This window comes from Mustela erminea, chromosome 3, assembly GCF_009829155.1.
Source record: "Mustela erminea isolate mMusErm1 chromosome 3, mMusErm1.Pri, whole genome shotgun sequence".
NCBI lineage: Eukaryota > Metazoa > Chordata > Mammalia > Carnivora > Mustelidae > Mustela > Mustela erminea.
In genome coordinates this window covers 139,187,204-139,208,743 of record NC_045616.1, presented here as the reverse complement: position 1 = coordinate 139,208,743, position 21,540 = coordinate 139,187,204, and the positions used below count along the sequence as shown (strand labels likewise).

At 46.0% G+C, this 21,540-nt stretch overlaps 1 protein-coding gene across 11 annotated transcripts in view; it reads left to right on the top strand.

Moving 5' to 3' along the window:
• Window positions 1–21,540, top strand: part of PDZD2 (PDZ domain containing 2) — a 348,844-nt gene that overhangs the window by 272,687 nt on the left and 54,617 nt on the right. For 10 of the 11 annotated variants that reach the window (XM_032337686.1, XM_032337688.1, XM_032337684.1 and 7 more), the window contains one exon: window positions 2,352–2,507. In XM_032337686.1, the coding sequence (XP_032193577.1) occupies window positions 2,352–2,507 (156 nt within the window). Of the gene's footprint in view, window positions 1–2,351; window positions 2,508–9,300; window positions 9,978–21,540 lie in introns of those variants that run through there. The other variant, XM_032337694.1, reaches the window with a different exon arrangement.

Sequence of the window (21,540 nt, the reverse complement as noted above, 5' to 3'; positions counted from 1 at the left end):
TTTGTTTTGTCTTCACATTTGAAGAGAGGAACCGGGGGGAAAGAGCATTTGATTTGCTGAGTACAAAGAATAATAAAAATGTAAATTATTACTGTAGGAAGTAGTCACTTTGTCACCAAACTTTAGGATATTGTTTTGAAAATATAACGATGACTGTCTTCAGGACAGGCTGTCTCATGTTTCCATACAAATAGGTTGTTTGCTTGTGCATAAGAGCTTAGAAAGGTTTTGTCAAGTGAATGAAATCAGAATTTCCCAGTGTGCTTTGCTGTCCCGGGAAGCACGTGCTATCCATACAGATTTCTCTCTCTCTTTAGCACTCTCAGATTTTATTAGCAAGTAATATGCATTTATTTTGTCTATGTAGAAAACCTAGAAGAAAAGGAAGATAACATTTTCATAACACCACCAGTAGTTCTACCCATTACCTGATCTGTCTGTCCAGGCAAGCACAACGAGACAAAATGCCCATGCACATCAGAGCCAGCACAGCCCTTTAAAAGCTGTGTGTCTTGAACAAGTTGTTGCATTTTTTTTAAACTTCGGTTTTCTCACCCGGACGGTGAGAATCAGTAACTACTTCATGGAATGTTAGGGAGATTAAGTGAAACATAAAAGCCTGAACAATGCAGCTGGTTGCAAGAAGCCCTTGGAGAAACAGTTATCACATATTACAACACCTGGCTAATTGTTAACGTCCATTAATAAAATGATAATACTGTTCTTCACCTGCTTTTTCACTAAGTAGCATGCTGTAAGAATCTTTCCACATCAGAAAGTGCATTTCTGTGGCACCATTTCTAATGAGCATGGAGTCTTCTATCCTGTGGCTGTTATGCCATTTACTCACGAGCTGGGACCTTCATGTCTTTTAAAAACGCGTTTCCATTAATGGTCTAGTAGAGCTGACCTCACAGAAGAGGGCTGAACTCACTTTTTGCTTCATAGCTTTTTCCTTCCCTGAGGTGGAATCTAACTATAGCATTCCCACTTACTGACCTGACATGAAGGAGCTTTGGGTGCCTCCAAGATGGGACGCGTGTCAAACTAGTAACAAACGTCACTGTCACCAGGCGCCTGCTCACAAATGGTCTTTAATAACACCCGTTGTTTAAAATGGGTGTCTTCTGTTTTTCTCCTTTCTGTCAAGCCCCGGGGAATATGGCGACCAAAGCTTTCCACAGGCTTCCTTCCTTGTGAAAATGACTGGTGTGGGAGAAGGGAGGACACATTTCTCTTCTTTTCTGGCCTCAGATCAGCCACAGCCCTGGTCCCTGGCCTCCTGGGCTGTGCTCTTTCCCCAGAGAGTTCCTGGTGGCTGAGTGGGCCTCCTCTGCGTGTGAGGATTGTCACGTGGCCCCAGTGACCTCGCCTGCCTCCCACCAACCCCTGCGGCCTTGTCTGTGTGTAGGAAGGAAGAAGGGCTGTTGGTGGAGGCCTCTTTATAGCCTGATCTTAATGAAGTCTGATTCCATGTATTTTGTTGACCTTTAAAAATTGTTCAAGGGCTTCTTTCTTTGAAGAGACATTCGTTATCAGTCTCCACTGGCGTGATTCAATCAACAGTCTAATTTCTTTCCAGTGAGCGTATGCTAGTGAGATGAGCCGTGAGGGGAGGGAGCACGTGGATATCAGGGCTCTGGGCTGGGCCTGGGGACACGATGAAGAGTAGAAATGACATTCAGTTTGAGGAACACTCAGATAACCAGGACAGAGAGGTATATTCAGACGTACGTGCCAGGTGACGAAAGAAACAGTAAAGGACATTCAAGAAGAAGGGAGAGGCGAACCGGATGCCTCCTGAGATGGTCCAGGAGGGCTTACAGGAGAGAGTGCTGAGCCAGGAAGCTGAGCTCGCTGGGCAGAGGGAGCTGCTGGTAGACAAGGAATCCGGGCAGGGGAGAGCCTGGCGTGTTGGAAGGTCAGTATGGCTGGACTGGAAGGTGTGGGTTGGAGGGGATACTGGAGGGAGGTGTGTTTGGAGCACTGGGCAGAGGCCGCAGCTCTAAGATGGTGGCCTGTCCATGAGGTGCTTAAACTACCCTGAAGGCAAGGCAGGAGAGGATATCAAAGGACCTAAAGTTCAGGGAATTTGGACTGCCTGCAGAAATATCTAAGAAACACGGATTTTTCAGGGGGAAAAAAAAAAAATTGGTTAGGGTTTAAATTGGGTCTCCAGCCCTGACATATGAAGTAACCTCACCAGCCTAGAAATGTGGAACCTACATTCCCCTATGGTCTGTACGTTCAGAGCACACGAGCACTCCCAGTGGGCTCTGCTGGGTTTTCTTTGACCCAAAACTACTTGGTGCCACAGGGTAATTCACGACTCTTTAATTGTGTCCCCTTAGGAGAACTCTGCTGAGGACATCCTGAGGTTAACGTCTAAGAGTTTGCCTGATCTGACCAGCTCAGTAGAGGACGTGTCCTCTTGGACCGACAACGAAGACCAGGAGCCAAACGGGGAAGAAGACGAAGGACCCGGCTCGTCTTCTGTCCGGGGAGCAGTAAGTGTCTCTGGTTTCCCCAGCTGCTGTGCTGGAACGATGTTTCCCCAAAGATGGTGACGGCAGGATCAGAAATAATAGCTTAAGACAGTAGGATAGAGACCGGCATGGGAACGCCACAGGGCGTTCTTTTTATTTTATTTATCATTATTATTTTTTTAATCAGGATCTTCCCAGACAAACCTGTGAGGGTCATGATTTCCATTTAAGAAAAAAACGCTGAAACTGGAAATGAGATGAGGGAGCAACTGTGTATTAAGTTCACTGCATGTATCAATTTCTAGGACACTTAGTCATTCATATATACAGGAGGATTTTATTGCTACTTTTTGATGTAGTGTTTGAAAACGATTGGTTGTGAATTTAAACTTAGAGGGAGAGATTGTGGTCGAGAGTGGAATGTTCCAAAAGCACAAAGCTCGTTCAGGCACAGAGGTGTGGCTGTGTCTTAGGGTTTTAAGGAAACCAGGACTCTCGCCAGGCTCTTCTTTACACCGCCTGTGCGTTCACACCCCCGTGGGCCGCTGCGCCGGGCACGCGGGGTCCGGACGGCTTTTGGCAAACTGAGGTTGCAGTGTGGTCCCCTTGTTTCCTCTCCGGATCCCAGATCTGACCGATGTGGCATTTTTAGCGTCAGCTCTTGTTAGCTCTTATTCCCCCCACCCAACCTGGGGTGGGGACTCCCTTCTGCCATGGGAGCCCCTTACTCTTTCCCACCAGCGCTAAACCCGGGCAGCACGGGTGAGCATCGGAAAATTCACTGTGGTTATAATTAGGTCTCAGAAGACCAAAAAATGCATGTTTTGTTACATTTACATAATATGCAATTGTATGGCATATGTAATATGCCGTAAAATGGCATAATAACATGCCATTTTATTTTAAGGAAGAAAATTTGCTTTTCTCCTTTCTTTTCGATTCCCCAAACATCCAGGCCCACCAAGCATGGCCGTGCGGCTGTGGGCTGCACGTGTGTTACCTCGAAGCAGCACCATTCGCTTCATAAACATCCTAGGCTTTTCTGTTCATTAGGACAGTTTTCTGAAAGACGGCAATAAAGAGTTTTGTTCTAACAAATTCAATATATTGGGACAATTTTCCAGTCAAGGAGGGAAAGCCTCACAAAGAAGAGATACCTTTTTGTAATTTGCCCACAGGCACTGTATAAGCCCATTGTTGATCTGAAACATTTTTCTAGCTGCTTTTCCTTCCAAAGAGAACTTTCTCAGAACAGTAACCTATAAAGTAAATAAATCAGAACTGAATGAATGAGGTTAAGGTGAACAGCTTAAAAAACAACCGTGGGATTATTCCCATCTCTTTGTATTTTGACACCATTCTGTGGCTGCCCTTAATTTTTATGTTTAATAAGGGCAGAGACCAAACTAATTTTCATGGCCTAGACTGCTTCTCTGACTCCTGCTTACTTCTAAAAACTTATTTCTCACTGAGCTCATTATTACTCCTAAGCAACCACCACACTACCCTTCCTGTGGTCCCTCTAGAAGGACTGCATGCTTTTCTGCCACAGGACCTTTGCAAATGCTATTCTCTCTCTCTTTCTTTCTGGAATCTTCTGCCTGAATAAGATTATTCTTATTCATCTTTGAATAGGAATTGAATTTGAATCATCTTTGATGATTCCTATTCATAATGTTATTGCCTCAGAGAAACTTCTCCTGAATACACCCATGTATATTAAACCTCTTTGCCCTCAGCATGAGTGAACCACTTGTCACACTTGGGTTTGTGATTATTTGATTAAGATCTGTTTCTCCCAACCAGTTCTAAACTCCATGAGGTAACGTGATGACTGGACTGGGGTCCCAATGAATCTCTAGAGTTTACCCACTACATCTGGTACTGAGTTATAAATAATGAAATGAATTTAAAAACAAACAGCAGAATAAGTGTTCATTGAATGCTAATGAAAATGACACCCAAATCTGACTGGATTTATCCAGCATAAGAATTATGGTTACTCCAAGGTCCACAACTGACCGCAGCATGGCAGCCTCAAAGGGCCTTTGGGTTCCTATCAACATTCTAGCCCCCTTAGGCAGGAGATGGTCCTTGAATAAGCCTTGAAGGGACCGGAGTACCCAGTGTCTTCTCCCCACCACCTCTTTGCAGATGACTTATCCAATAAAAGGTTAGTGTCCATATATAATGAACTTACACAACTCAACACCAAAACTGTAAATAATCTAATTTTTAAAATGGGCAGAAGACATGAACAGACATTTCTCCAAAGAAGACCTGCAGATGGCCAAGAGACATTTGAAAAGATGCTCAACATCATCATCATCAGGGAAATGGACATCAAAACCACAATGAATTATCACCTCAACCTGTCAGAACGGCTGAGGTCGAAACAACACAAGAAAGTGTTGGGGAGGATGTGGAGAAAGGGGAAGCCTCATGCACTATTGGTGAGAATGCAAATGGGCGCAGCCACTCTGGAAAAACGTTAAACATAGAACTACCATATAATCCAGTAATGCCACTACTGGGCATTTACCCAAAGAATACAAAAAACACTAATTAAAAAAAAAAATACGTATTATGTTTATTGTCGCATTGTTAACAATAGTCAGATTATGAAAGCAGCTTGAGTGTCATCTGCAGATATCTTCTCCCATTCAGTAGCTCGTGTTTTAGTTTTGTTGGCTGTTTCCTTTGTTGTGCAGAACTTTATTTTGATGAAGTCCCTGTAGTTCATTTTGGCTTTTGTTTCCCTTGCCTCAGGAGACACGTCTAGAAAAATGCTGCTATGACGGATGTCAGAGAAATTACTGCCTGTGTCTCTTTCAGATTTTTTTAGGATTGCAGGTCTCACATTTAGGTCTTTAGCCACAAATTTGTGTGTGTGTGTACGTGCATGCACGTGCGTGTGCGTGTGTGTGTGCGTGTGTGGTGTAGGAAAGTGGTCCAGCTTCATTTTTTTGCATATTGCTGTCCAGTTTTTCCAACACCATTTGTTGAAGAGACTCTCTTTTCCCCATTACATATTCTGGCCTCCTTTGTCATTAATTAATTGACCATATAGTCATGGCTTTGTTTCTGGATTTTCTGTTCTGTTCCGTTGATCTAGGTGTCTGTTTTTGTGCCAGTACCATACTATTTTGATCATTACAGCTTTGTAGTAGATCTTGAAATCTGGGATTGTTGATCCCTCCTGCTTTTTACTCCTTTTTCAAGATAGCTTTGTCTCTCTGGAGTCTTCTGTGGCTCCATGCTATTTTTTGGGTTATTTGTTCTAGTTCTGTGAAAAATGCTATTGATATTTTGATAGGGATTGCATTAAATCTGTAGATAACCACATAAATAAGCATATATATATATATTTTTTTTAAGATTTATTTGTGGGGGAGAAAGAACGAACATGTGTGCATATGGGGGGTGAGGGGACTACTGGGGAGGGGCAGAGGGAGAGAGGGAGTCTTAAGCAGAAGCATCAACACAGGGTTCGATCCCACAACCCCAAAATCACAACCTGAGCCAAAACCAAGGGTCGGACTTAACCAACTGCACCCCCTGGATGCCACAGCCCATGTGTATTTTTAATTGATCTTATATTAACTTCTGAAACTTGGTAGGATCTCAGTGATATAATCATGAACATTTCCCCCATGTCATTAAAGGGGCTTCTGAAGCATGATTTATAATGGCTAATATTCCACAACATAGAAGTGCCATAGCTTATTTCACCAGTTTTCTACCAGAAATTCTGTTTTCATCAATCACAGGTGTATTTGATTTTTTCAAAGTTATAAAAAATGCTATACAGAATAGCTTCGCCCATATACCTCTCTGTGCACATTTTTTTATTTTCCTATTTTCTTAAATAGCTTAAGCAGAATTGCATGGTCAAAGGTTTTCTCCAGAGAGGTTATTTATTACTAATTTAGTGATCTAGTGGTGGCCAGTTCCCATCATCACCAATAACATTATCTTAAAAAAAAAAAAGGTTTACCGATTAATCATATTGTTTTGTATGTTTATTGTAGTTCTGCCAAACGCATATCAGTGCATTATGTGAGAACATAATTTATTTTGGAAACCCAGCACTAACTCTCCACAAGTCAGTGTTTCAGTGCCGTCCGTTAGGAGACCTCCGTCATGTCACCTGGGGCTTTCATAGACAAATCCCAAATCCATTATCCGTGTGAAACCCACACTGATCCTGCCTTGACAGTTCTCCCTTCTCAGAGCCTCAACACCACCTCGCGCACTTGGCCTTCTGCTCTGCTTCTCCGCAAAGCACTCCCTGAGGGGGGACACCTGGGTTTCTCCCCGGCTCCCCAGTAATGCCGCAACACCAGTCACGTGTCACCGTCCTCTTGAGCTCTGGCTTCAGCCAGGAGAACGGAGGACGAGACAGAGCCCTGCAGGACCGGCTGGAGGGCAGCTGATGCAAAGTACTTTCTGGATCTCAAGGTGTGCCCAGGGTCTGCCCTGCAGTGCCTTACAAACGTACTGAACCACTGTGGGGAGAAAAATTCTCTTTTCCCGTTCTATGTTTATAATCCAGCACCTCTGTTTTCATCATTTTTTAAATACGAATGCGCTATTTAAATGAAAGAAACCTGGTGCTGCTTAATCAAGTTCAAAAGCCTTTTTTTCACAGGTGATAATGATTAGACCTGCTGTCAGACTGCACTCAGACGTTGACTGGTTTTGCACCTGTAAGGCACGGTGAGCTCCAAGCACTTGGCTGAGCGAATGTAACACAAATGCTGAGGTTGTGTGATGAACACCCTTAGGATTTACTTTTCGTGGCTGCGATGGACAGCAAGGAGATTTTCCTTCCAAAACGGTCCAGCGGTGCGGGGAGTGAAACCACGTGGTGGATATCAAATTTGAGGAGTAGAGGCAGGGAAAAGGGAATGGGAGCGGGACAGTGAACTGCTATGGTCATTTGCATAATTGTCATCCATCTCGGAGGGGTCTGGCTTCAGTGACAGGGCTCCCTCTCCACCATCTATCACTCACCCCTCCACATCCAGTGTGGAAGGCTGCCGCCTCCGCCATGCCGGCCGCCGTCCTGGTCCATGGGACTGGCCATTCCTTCTCAAGTCTGTCTTCCCCACTGTCTTCTGCTCTGCAGTGACAATTTGTAAATTAGGATCTGACCATGTGGCTTAATGGTATAAAATTATTCAGGGACTATCAATCACACTGAGGTTAAAATCCCACCTCCTTAACGTGGAACACGTCAGCTCCTGCCTGCCTGGGCTGACGTCTGGACATACTCCCGGCAGCCATACACACACACACACACAGTCCTCCCCTAGCACGTGAGCTCCACATTCCCCAGTGTTCCAGAACTCTCCACTACTTTGTGCCTTTGAACCTCCTCTTTGCACTTGGAAGAGATTCCTCAGCCCAGCCCAAATGTTGCTTCTCCGCATAAGCAAATCTTTCCCTGAGCCCCCCAAAGTTCTTTGGTCTCTGCTCTGCACTTGCATGACATTATGAAGATTTCTTCCAGAGTGCTTACCCTCTTGCCTTCATAACTGATCTTTCTGTTCTTCTGTCTTCCTCATTATTAGACAGGAACATTTCAAGGGCAAAGACCATGATGCCTTAAGCATCTCTGTCACCCTAGAATGGTGGCAGGTCTGGGATCTAATAGGAGGTTGACAAGAGGAAGGATTCTCCTGTGATCTCTGGTCATTCCTTGACCACTTCTTATCTGTCCCTTGGTGCTCACCTGGTCCTCTTATGTCCTTGAAGTACAAGCCTGGGTCCACGAGCCTCTGACTCTTGGTTCTTTACTCCTCTTGCCCCCAACACATGCCCTTGCCTGCGCCCTTCCCCGTCTGCTCTTCAGAGGAATTTGCCCCTGCCCCTGCCTCTTCCCCCATTGAGGGTATCACACTGTGGGGCATCGCAGTGCTGCGAAATCTGGCCTTGCTGCTGGAGGGAGAATCAGGGAGAGTAATTCCCTTCTGGTCCTCGTGCCCAGTTGAGGGAGTCTCAACTCAGGTGCAAGTTTTGCGCACTTGGAACCAAGATGCAGCATTACACGTGTGTCTCATCGCTGCCAACCTCCCTGTATGAAGGTGAATCAGTGTTGAAAGGAACTGAGATGCGATGCTTTGAGGCATTACGCGCGTGTCTCATCGCTGGTTATCTAAGTGCTAACCTTCCTCTCAAGGACCAGATCAAGTTCAGAGTTATCTCCAAGGCTGCCCTCTACTCAAAACATCTATCAGCATCTCTCTCTGTGCTGAATCTGCTGATCACTGCTCCCTGAGCATTTAGCAGGTGCTGTTGTCTCTTTACTTGTGGCTGCTTATCTCTTTAGGGAAGAAAGAAAATACTTGAACTTTGTAAACTTTTCTTTTTGAAGATTTTATTTATTTATTTGACAGACAGAGATCACAAGTAGACAGAGAGGCAGGCAGAGAGAGAGAGAGAGGAGGAAGCAGGCTCCCTGCTGAGCACAGAGCCCGATGTGGGGCTCAATCCCAGGACCCTGGGATCATGACCTGAGCCAAAGGCAGAGGCTTAACCCACTGAGCCACCCAAGTGCCCCAACTTTGTAAACTTTTGAAGTCAAGTATATCTCTTTGGGCTCCCAGTATCCATTGGAGTACCCTGTATTCAGTACTTACTCAGTACATATTTCTCTTTTAGTAGGGACAAAGAGCGTGCATATGAGCAGGGGAAAGGGGCAGAGGGAGAGAGAACCCAACATAGGGCTCGATCTCCTGACCCTGAGGTCATCACCTGAGCCAAAATCAAGAGTCAGACATTTAACCGACTGAGCCACCCAGGCAGGCACTCCTCAGGACATATTTCTTGATCATAAAGCTGTCCCCGGAGCAGTGGTTCTCAAAGTATGGTCCCCGGAGCAGCTGCCGCAGCATCACCTGGAAATCTGTTAGAACCACAGGTCCTCAGGTCCCACCCTTGACCTGCTGAGTCAGAAACCCTGAGGCTGGCCGCCAGCAATGCAGTTGAACAAGCTTTCTAGGTGATCTGGACCCAGGCTGACATCTGAGAACGTCAGGGCCCTCCAGTAAAAGGGGTGGCAACTGTGTTATTGGCTATTCCAAAACATATGTGTCCTTTCTCGGATCTAGCCTCCTGAGAAAGTGGCTCCTCTCTTTTAAAACGAAGAGAGGGAAGAGAAGTTTTGCTAGAACAGGGCATGGACTGGGGGATACCTCTTAAGGAGTTGGGAGCCTCTTTCTATTTCAACAAAAACAAAACCAGAAGTAACGATTGTCTTGCCAAACCTGCGATTGTCAAGGCTCAGCTGGGAAGAGTTCGTTTAGCACATCAATCAGCGGGCCTGTATCCGGCTTCCTCTGACATCAAGGGAATCAGTTCTAACGTTTTTGGAATCACCAGTTCGGGGAAATCTTAGAGAACTTTTGGCTGAGGAGGGTTTAAGAAGAAAATAAAGGACTTCACCTTTCAGAAGGCGAGAAGAGCCCCACTGGATCTTACAATTCTGTGAGTGAAATTGGCCTTTGATTCTGTGTCGGTGGGGTAGTCAGGAGGTGGGAGAACCTGAATTCCAGTGTTCTGGAAGCGTTGGTACCTTTGCGGGTAGGTATTCATCTATATATGGAAAGAAAGGACAGGAGCTCTTGTGCTTTGTTTGGATTGAATAACGGATAAAGTGTCAGCCCTTAGTTTCCTGAGCGTCCAGGCACCGAGAACTTGTACTGAGGTGTCTAGAAGTACCATTTCTGGTTGAGTCGAGCTGCCCTAGGTGGGAAACAGTCTCTTGTTTTGTGCCTAAGCTAGGTTTTTTTCCTGGTGATGCCAAGAAGAGAGCCTTATGCAAGGAACCGTGAGCACCAACTACGTAAACTTGCAATTAGTATTAAAATCGGGAGACCCCAGGGGCGCCTGGGTGGCTCAGTGGGTTAAAGCCTCTGCCTTCGGCTCAGGTCATGATCTCAGGGTCCTGGGATCGAGCTCTGCATTGGGCTCTCTGCTCAGCAGGGAGCCTGCTTCCCCTCTGTCTCTGCCTGCTGCTCTACCTACTTGTGATCTCTCTCTTTCAAATAAATAAATAAAAATCTTTAAAAATAAATAAATAAATACATAAATAAAATAAAATGGGGAGACCCCATATCTGACTGGAAATCGGATCTTCACAGAATAAAACTATTAATGCACAGAGACTGACAACAGGGTGCCCTGCCCTTTTTGCAAGGAGAGCAGATGTTCTTTCCCTAAAGCCTTGAGGAGAGGTTGTTAAGACAGTCTGCTCACACAGGCGCAGGGGTCTGGGCTGCTCACCTCAGGCTGTCTCTGAGCAACTGCTTCGAGATGGCTCACTCCCCTGGGTCAGACATGACCTTCCCTTCTTTCTGGGCTTCCTCTTATTCCTCGTCTAACGTCAGAACTCACTTCTCCTTAGAAGTCTTCCCAGATACACTTATCCTTCATGCCTGGACCCCCAGCCTATAACAGGTCCTTAACACAGATTATAATGACGCATGTGCCGACTTGCTTAATGTAAGACCCAAGTGGACAGGGACCATGTCAAGTTTGCTTCCTCATGTACCCCAGGGCTTCACTGCTGGCTCTCGGTGTGCACATATGTACGGGATGGAAGGGTGTTAGGACAGGTGGACAGCGGACGTCCCCCCTCGTCATGTTTGGTCATCTCCCACTGACTTGTCCACCTTCACCAGCACGTCATGAGTTTAAAATGGGCATGGCGCTTATTGTTTGTGCCTGCAAGCTAGGAAGCCTTATCTGCCTCTTCCTTCTGGATTTTCCACCTGGCATGGGAATATCGATGATAGAGAAATCATTTTTCTATGTATAGCATTGGGGAAAACACAGCATGGCTTCCCTAAAAATGGGACATTCGTGGTAGCACCTCATTAGCAAATGAGTAGATCTCTTTACTTTTTGTTCAGTTAAGGTTTGAAAGCTGCAGGCCAGAGATGGAATTTAGGATGTGATTTTTTTTTTTTTAAGCAAATCAACAGTAACTACAAAAGGTTAAACATCCCAGGGGTGTTGGCGAAGGAGTACGTGGACTGTAAGCGAAAAGACAAGCCAAAAAGGTATCAGGGAAAAGAGCGTGGAACGGGAGAGTCTCAGAGTTGGGGATTCTGATGAACAGAACTGCGAGGTGTCTGAGCTACAGGGAACCGTGGAGATCAGCTGGTCCAAACCGTGCCTTTTATAAGCTAGAAATGTGTGGTGAGAGAGAAGCCTGCTTAACTCTGCTCATCCTCCCAGACCAGTCATGTTGATGGCTCAAGGCAGCTACGAGGGGAAAGCAAAAGAGCCGGGAAAGAAGAGGTGAATGTCCTCAGGGAGGCGTTCACAGCCCGTCTCAAATATGCCAGGGGAATGGGTGTGTGTTTCAGACGCGTCAGTGTGCGGGGAAAGCCCCGCGTTCCGTGTCCCCAGTGCACGGGGAGGGCGTGGTCTCAGCTGGTCCTCAGATCTCCGGGGTCCTGGCTGGAGTTGGGTAGGGTCCAGGAGTTCGTCTTCAGAAACTTCCCAGTGACTCTGGTGCCCACCCAGATTTTGAAAAGCAAACTTGGGGGAGCAGGTGACTGCTGTCGGAAGCGGCAGGTTCGGATACAGCCTTTGTTGGCCACGTGGCCGTGTTCAGGGCCGGCTGCAAGGTGGCAGGGCTCCTGAGTCTCCCGGCTGGGGGCTGCGTGAACCCCCTGTGTGCCCGTGGCTTCGGGACAAGGGGAAGGTTTAGGCCCCCAACAGGCTCCCTCCTTTCCATAGTTTGGGATGAGGGAGTAAGGCCATGCGTTTGAGGTGCTATGGGAAACCTGGAAACACAGACTCCCCCAGGCCACTCTGGATCCTCCGCGAGCAGACTTGCGCGCATCTCGTAGTGTTTCTCGTTGCCTTTGCAGACTTGGAGCCGCCAGGTCCTGGCGCACACACCACGTGTTCCCAGCACAGCCCGAAGCAGGCAGCGACACATATACTGATCCACAGGTCGCGGAGTTGTACGATTTCATTCCACGGTCGCAGAGAGTGAACTACCCTCTCTTTCCCCACCAGAGTCCGACACTTGCCCACACAGGTCTCCGCCCACTCAGATGCTCCCTAAGCCAGACATCAGCTGGCTCGGGCCACATGTTTAGAGGCTGCACGAAGGCCAGTGCGAGGTGCAGAATTGCCAGGACAAGATGAGACAAGGCTGCAATTATTGCTGGTCTAGGGAAAGGAGATTTAAATTTGGGGGTGGTTTTTCGTTTGGTTTGCTTTCATGCTTAAGGAGATGAACTGATTATTTAAACGGGTGGGGGGAAGGAAGATAAGAGTAATGATTGGGCCTAGATAAATTGCCCAGAAAACGGCTGAAGTCTGCATTAGGCTGAGTCCCCGCGGTGCATTTTCTGGGGCCTGTTCCAACTCGTTACCTGGCTCTCGGCTGCATTTCCCAACAAGCAGTTTGCACTTCTCAAGGAAGTAAACAGCTCAAGTGATTTGCATTAAAAAAAGCAAATACTGTGTCTACCCTCTCTGCACAGCGGTCTCCACCGTGGGGTGTACACAGCCAGTGGGGGATGCCAGACCGTCCTGTGGAGCATAGGCGGAAAGTAGTAGAACGTGTATAGATTTTATTTCATTTTTAGGTTGTTTCGGGTTTTACAGTGTACACACATTAGCACAGTAGCATAGGGTTATAATTTACGAATCTTAGCATACAGTCAACGCTGTTATCGCCTTCTAACTTTGAAAAACTCCTTCAAATTTCAGTGAAAATAGAATGTGGTCCACTAGAGCACGTAATACAATTTATTTGCCTTCTCATTAATTTCTTTTGTGAAAATAACACCCTCGAAGTCATGAGGCGACTACAACTCCAGGCATGTTGGTTCCTGTCTTTGTGTATTCTTTCCATTACCGCAGTCCAAGATGCCTTTAAGCCCTGCCCCCCATTACGAATTTCCCTCTTATAAATATCACCCCTAATAATTTAGTTTTATATGTCCTCTGGGAGTTTAAATCTGGGATCCACACACTGCAATATAAAGCAGGTATATTAAGACTTGAGGAAGGTAGTCAGTTCAGAAATGAAACTGAAAGGAAAACTTTTTCTGCCCTAGCCAAAATGATGGTAGTTACACAGGAGGGAAAAATGGGGCAGCGCGACTCATTTGTGCACCGTATACCTTAGGAAATCTATCTTATTTGTTTATGAGCTTCACTCGGCCTTGAAAGTAACAGAAATCCTTGAGATGTATGTGTCTTTTGAGACTGTAAATGGAGATCGTGCTGATACAGTCAGATTCTTGCTCTCTTAAGAGAAACAGGATATTCCCACTTAGGTTCAATTCCAGTAATTGTGTTGTTTTTTTTTTAGGAAAATGACAAAACCACTTTGACAGTGCATAGATGAGTTAGACAAATAGGCAATGTATGCTAGGAAACACACACACACACACACACACACACACCCCTCACTTGAAGGCTTCATGAGCAATGGAAGATTTGGAGTTTGGGGGGTGCTTTTTCCTTTTTCGCTATGTCTTATGCAAAACGGTAGTGCAGAGCCTGGAAATAAAAACATAGCAAAATGTAAGAGATCAGAAGTTCCCCTGTAGAATCTAGGGCAGACATTTCTCAAAGGAATAGATTTGTTTAAGTTTGATGGGGTTCTCCCCACCCCTATGGATACTGTTGTTTGCTTGCCTGACGTTTTATGTACTGGCTGATCTCAGTAAATGACATTTGCAGAAAATGAAAACCATGCCTCTCCCTTCTGGTTCTTTCTCTTATACCTTCACTTGAAATATCCTTCCTTCTGCTTCTGCCTATCAAGTTTTTTGAAGCTCTCCTCCTCTTTCAAAGAGTCTTTTCTAATAGTGCCAGCTTCTGTCATCTCTGCTGTCTCTGATTGCCAATCTCATTTGTCTGTTTCTCATATCATAGCACTTAAAATCAGAAAGACCACTCCTGATTTATAAATGGGATAGGTGATTTTAAAATTTTTTTGGTAAAGCTATTGTGTGGCTCTTCAAACTTATTTCCTCTAGGAAAGACATATTTACTTAGTAGATATTTGTGGAATTGTCTTTTAAGGTAGTAGAGACAGACAGATAACCTATACGTCACACACACATGCGCATACCGCCTGTCCTCAGCTCCAGAAGCTGAGGACATCTCTACTCCTCCCTGACACTCTTTGCTCTGACACCAGATACAACCACAGAAGCTGGTAACCTGGCCATGCGGGAGCCTACAGCCAGGTCCTGGAAGGGCCAACACTGGACTACAGCCAGCCTAACATTGCCATCCCCATGCTGCTGAGAGCTGTGCTGGAGATTCCAGCGGGTACAAAGAGATAACAGACACCGTCTTCCTCTCTTAACAGGATTTATCATTTTCCATAATGAACTATCGGTATTACTAAACTTTTCATACTCCCCTCTTCTGTATAGTAAGAGCCATATCCCATATTGACCCAGAGGAGGGACATCGGATTTCTCCCAGGAATCTGGGAGGGTTCAGTAAATGGGATGGTGTTTGACTACTCCATCTGTGGGGAACACCCACAGAAATGGGTGACTTTCTAGAGCAGAACAATATGCACAGTGGTCCTCAAATAAATTTTATGGCCTGTTCAAGAATCAACAAATAGGGGGCGCATGGATGGCTCAGTGGGTTAAGCCTCTGCCTTCAGCTCAGGTCATGATCCCAGGGTCCTGGGATCAAGCCCCGCATCAGGCTCTCTGTTCATTGGGGAGCCTGCTTTCCCCTCTCTCTCTGCCTGCTGCTCTGCCTACTTGTGATCCCTCTCTCTCTCTGTCAAATAAATAAATAAAATCTTAAAAAAAAAAAAAAAGAATCAACAAATAGTCTATGAGGCACAGATATTTAGTCCACGCTTTTTTTTTTTTTTTTTTTAATTAATTTGACAGAGAGAAATCACAAGTAGACGGAGAGGCAGCCAGAGAGAGAGAGAGAGAGGGAAGCAGGCTCCTTGCTCAGCAGAGAGCCCGATGCGGGACTCGATCCCAGGACTCTGAGATCATGACCTGAGCCGAAGGCAGCGGCCTAACCCACTGAGCCACCCAGGCGCCTAGTCCACACTTTTAGTTGCAGACTAAGGAATTTGACTTATCTTACAAGTACTAGAGTCGGTGATGGTTTTCAAGTTGAGTGACAGAGTCCGAGTGTTAGTTTTAAGATTATTCCAACGGTGAGGTAGAGAAACAGCGAGACTGAAGAAAAGCAGAGCAGGGGTGGAGGCCGACACAGGTGTGGAGGCCTTTGCAGTAGCCCCACTGGGAAGTGAGCAGAGCCTGTGCTGCAGGAAAGGTGGCCATGCAGGTGGAAAGGCAGGAGGCAGTGTGACTGACGGGTCGGTGGAGGAAGGGAGCAGGCGCAGCCCACCAGGCAGAGGACTGGCCTCTGCGATCAAGGGGGTCCTTGGTGGTCGGAAGGAAGGATGAGAATTTTCTCTCCACCTTTTTTCGTGAAGGCAGGGCTAATCCTAAGCAATAGTTGGAACAGGATTTTGTTTACCTTCGAAACCTCAGCTTCCTGTGCTAGTCCCTGTCTTCACAGGTTTCCTGAAGCCCGGAGCCCTCCTCTTGCTCTCAGCTCCCCTACTGAGGGTACCCACAGCCTCCCTGGCCCCCAGGAGACTCCAGGACTCCAGGAAATCCTCTATCCTTCTTCTCCACGTCATCTCCCCCACTTTCGCTATCAACATCAATAACATAAAAGGCCATCCAACAAGCAAAATCTTTTCTGTTTCTTCCAAGCGGTATGTTTGCTATTAAAGCAATCTGATTAAACCGCTCTCAGTGGTGGCCAGTGATTCTGTGACACTTAGCAAACTATGTGCATCTTAAAAAGAGAACCCTTGTTATTTCAAATGAGTTTCTTACCAATATCATTTTAAAATGGAATTTAAAGATAAAATCACAAAGCATGGATGCCGAAGATGTCCTCAGAGGAGATTCTATGGTAGACCAGTAAGCCTGGTCTCCAGTAGCAGGTTCCTTAAGATGTCTCTTCCTGTCAGTACCTTCCCTTCAGCTGACTAAGTTATGTTTCCTTTTTTTTTTTTTTTTTTAAGGTTTTATTTATTTATTTGACAGACAGAGAGAGATCACAAGTAGGCAAAGAGGCAGGCAGAGAGAGAGAGAGAGAGGGAAGCAGGCTCCCCGCTGAGCAGAGAGCCCAATATGAGGCTTGATCCCAGGACCCTGAGATCATGACCTGAGCTGAAGGCAGAGGCTTAACCCACTGAGCTACCCAGGAGCCCCTACTAAGTTATGTTTCTTAAAACTTCTCAGGTCTGTTCACAGTGACTTTGGTTAGGGATGGAGGTGGGCGGTAGAGGGCTAGGGTTTGAACTATTCCTACAGATGAGGGGTCAGCAGTTATCAGATCATACGCATTTCAGGCTTTGCTGGCCAGTCTCTGCTGCAACCAATTACCTCCACCTTTGTAGTGTAGACGCCGTCATCGGCAATCAGAAAACTAATGGGCATGACTGTCTTCCACTAAAACTTCACAGAAACAGATCTGGAGCCAGATTTGGCCCGCAGGGAGCAGATTGCCAACCCCTCAACAGATGATCATGTGTGAGCCTGGGGCAGCCTCTCTTCTTATTGCTTCCTCTGTGGGCTCCCATGAACACACCCCAGCTTTCCAGTCAGATTCTTCAATAAGTGCATACCCTTAGAAATAGACATCAGCAAATCAGCGTGACTTTGGTACCAGTCCTGGAGAATAATGAGTGGAGGGTACAAATCTGGTTGATCTAGAAAAGGCAGCAGAAGGCCGCAGGGTAACCCCCCAGAACCTGCCAGCACATCAGCCCTTAGCGGCAGTGTCTACAGCCCAACCAGTTACTCTCCATCTAAAACCTGCCTACATGGTATGTTCAGTCAAAATGATCTTCTATTTTTCTAAGTCAGATAATCATGTAAAACTTTCTCTAGAGAAATATTTGTAGAGAGAAAACATTTGTATGGAACTGTCTTAATTCATACCTTATTTTCTTTCCCCCATCCCTTCTACTTCCTTCTTGGGTCTCTTTTAACATACCTTTGTTAAAAATATTTTATTTATTTATTTGACAGAGAGAGACACAGGGAGAAGGGAAACACAAGCAGGGGGAGTGAGAGAGGGAGAATCACTGAGCAGGAAGCCCTATGTGGGGCTCGATCCCAGGACCCTGGGATCATGACCTGAGCCAAAGGCAGCTGCTTAATGACTGAGCCACCCAGGTGCACCATGCCTTTCTTTTCTGATAGCTCACCCACTTCTACCTTTTGTGTGTCTTGAGATTGTCCCATACACACACGATTTTATCATTCTGGAGTGGAGGATAAAGAAGATCAGGGGTGTCTGTGTGGCTCAGTCCGTTGAGTGTCCCATTCTTGATTTTGGCTTGGGTTGCGATCTCAGGATTGTGAGATCGAGCACCCCATCAGGCTCTGTGTTGGGTGTGGAGACTGCTTTAGAGTCTCTCTCTCTCCCTCTCCCCTCCTCCACCTTTCTCTCCCTTAAAAAAAAAAAAAAAAAAAAAATTTCATTGTCCTGCTCTCCAAGGAGAGCAGGAAGCCAGCTCCTGCTGAGAAATGACCCAAAGATCTGCCTATAGTAGCCAGCCCACAAGCCAAAGAAGAGCTCCCGGCTCCACAGTTTTCTCACCCACTCGGTCATGGAACATGGAGAGAGTGATAGATCCTGCTTTGTAGAGAGTGTCCGCACTCGCCTTGTCTGAGTTTGAAATCAGTACCAAGGAGGGACATGTGCAGATTCCCCTTGCGATCCGCATCTCCTATTATTTTTGAAGAACTGAGTCGCTTGAGGATACTGTCCTCTCCTTGGGATGGTGACACATACAAACCTGCCACGGGGGAGGCAAACGTGGACCAGTGCCTGATAACCTTCCGACATCCTAAAGGTGATTTCTTTGCCTCACCTTTCCAGGGGACTAAGAAATCTGTTTAACGTGTATGCATGAACATCATCCAAATAATCAGCAACCAAGCATGTTAAGCCTATTCAGATTGTTTGGGAATGATCAATGGGAGGAAACCAGAAACAGGCTCAGAACAAGGACAATATTGTTTCATTTTCAGGGCCCCAGCCCGAACGCCTGGGTCCCCCATCAGTTGCTGCTTCTCCCCAGCTGCCTCTGACGCTCTGCACACACACTGTACGTGTACTAGAACATTCTGGGGTCTGGCAAGTTTTACTTTTCAGTTTCACTGTTTTCCTCTTCAGTCCCAAGTCCGCTTTGTTGGAAAGCAGTGACTCTAACGTAGCAGCGGATTTCTGTTTGAATTTCTGCAGTCAACTCACAGGCTTCTTGCTGCTTTGGGCTGATTTATTGTTGTTCTGATTCCCGTTTTCTGAACGGTTATTCATTCCCAGCCCTGGCCTCTCTGATGGCCATCTGGTTCTCCTTTGGTCACTCAAACATCTGCCCCAGAGATCTGGAAAATGAGCTTCCTTTGGCAGCCTAAAAATAATCTGAGTGTGAGTGAAGCATAAAAGGGAAATCGCCACGCTCCACTGTCCCACAGACACAGACCAGGGGGATGAGCCAGCACAGCCTCCTAGGGATTTGGAGCTTGGATGTCTTCTGTCACATCTGCAGATTATTTTTTTTTCAAGTGCTGGGAACTGTAAAAACATGGCATGAACTGGGTGCAACCCGTCCTCCTGCAGTTTTCCTTGGGATCAGATTTGCTTGCGCAATGGAGATGGTTGGAGATGAAAGCCACACTTTGCACGGTTTGTTTGTAAGGCTTCAAAAGTTTGCTGAGAAAGACAGATGATGCTCAGGAGTCAACATTGTATTAGTCACAGTGTGTTTAAGGAGATCTCGTAAATGGTTTGGACGGCAGTTATAGACCATTCCTAAGTACTAGACTTTTAACTTGGACCCAGGGGACCTGTCTCTTAAGGTAATGATGCTTTGCTCCTTGCCTCCAGAAGACTAAAGCTTACCAGAACCTAAAACTCAATCCTAGGCTATTTCTCCTACAAAATTATTCCTAGCCTCACTGTTCAGTACAGCTTTTCAGAGGGGCTACAAAGAGAGAAAATGTCAACACAATAATGATATTCAAATCATTACCATCCCCACAAATTCAAACCTCCTTGTAAGTCATAATCCAAAGACATTAAAATCGAAAGTCATTAACATCCAGTCTTAAATTTCCTTCACCTTTTGAGTTAAAAACCAAAGCACTTAATGGCCTCCTTCAATTTCTCCTATTTTTTCTTTTGCCTGGGCCATTTCTCACTGCAAAACAAATACGGCTCTTTCAGCTCCGAGGAAGTTGCATTTGTCCAACAGCGAGTCTCTTGTATGCTTTCTCTTTTAGTGAAATGTGAATGGACAAAGAGTAAATGGACCTACATCCTTGACATTTAGAAAAATGAGCCAATCCTTCATGCCTAGATAGTTGTCCCAGGCAAACTTTTGTTCCCAGGACCTTATTTAATTTTGCCCAAAGACCACATCCAGAACTGTAAAACGTCTGAGATTTCCCACTACAGTTTCATGGCTGCTGCCACAAGACATGAGATTCCTGGGTCAGAGACAAACGACTTCGTTACTGATGGCACAGCAAGTAGCTTTTGGCTTTCTCCAATCCCGGTTTAGGATTCAATCCCGGTTTAGAGCATCGTGTTTGCACACTGTTCCCCTGCATCCCCAAGGCCAGAAGGAATGATGCAGAGGAGCTCGAGCAGATGCACAAGCAGTCGATTTGTATCGCAGCTGAGGAACCTGGATTGCCGGCAACCCTCGTGCTCCATGACAAACTGCAAGCAGATCTGACTGCTCCGCACTCCAGAGAGAGACATTATCTTTGTTCTACTGGACGATAAACAAACCTGCCTTTTCCTCCAGAGACACTAGCTCTGACTTTCAAGGTGCTTTGCTTTGAAAAGATAGATAATCCAGAGTAAAAACAGCCTGTGCCTCAGTTCTCAAGCCACATAGAAATGGGAGAAGCCCTTGGAGGATGGTCTCCCGGCAGCGCAGAGCAGAGTCCCAGTCATATCAAATAAAGGAGCACTGATGAAAATAGTCCTGTCTCCTCAAAATACAACTCAGTCTGTGGTGGTTATTTAGAGTCCATGGCCATGAATTTAAACTCAGCTGGCAGAAGTCCTCCTCCCAATCTGGAGGGGGGAAATCAACTTGGTTCTACTTAAAGTACTTTTCGTTTATATTCAAAATCTGCCTGATTTGCATTTGCACTTTGAGACGAAAGTAGCCAGCCGCCTGCTACACTGCGTGGAGGGGGGCGGTGTGGACTGTGCCTCTGACAGAGGCTCTGTGTTCTCTGGGGCAGCCATTTTCGGTCCGGGGGCCCCCTTTTTCCATGTCCACCATCTCTTAGAAATGCAGAGAAGCACTTAGACTAGAGAAAGCTGCGTTTCTCCTTCCCATTGATTCAGCTGGAAAAACACCCTCTGCAGATTCATGGACCAGACCTGCTGCTGACGCTTCTGAGGCTTCCACCCCTAATGAGCTCGGGAGGGCTGCTACTTCTGCCACCTGCTCCTTGAGATTTGTCTTTCCTCAGGGTTTTGAATGTTCCAGGGGTTGAGGAACATGGCTTTTGGCTACATATTTTGGAGCAGCAATCGGATATGTCTCTAGAGTTTCATCTCCATCTCCTTTTGGGAAGACTCCCTTGAGTTTCTGTTTCATCTGCTGTTTAAATGGACTCCTTTCTTCTTTCCCAGCCCTGCCTGCTGAGTGTGGACGTTTTTTTGTTTTGCTTTGTTTGTTTTTTAAACTTCCCCTGTTTCTTTGCTTTCTGGCAGAGACTTTTTTCCTAAAATACTATTCTAGATTCTGTCACGTGGGGTTCATCATTGTGCAAGGTGTGTAATCAATGAGTTTTCTGTTTCTAAAGTATCCGTTGTTCATATGCATCTAGACCACCACCACTTCTGAGCTGGTTAATTCGAGCCAGGAAATTTGCTCCTACCTGACCGACATCAAGTTCTGGCTTGTGATCATCCTGCCTAGCTCCCCTTGGCAGGTCTCGTGTTTACTTCCTGTCCAGTCGGAATC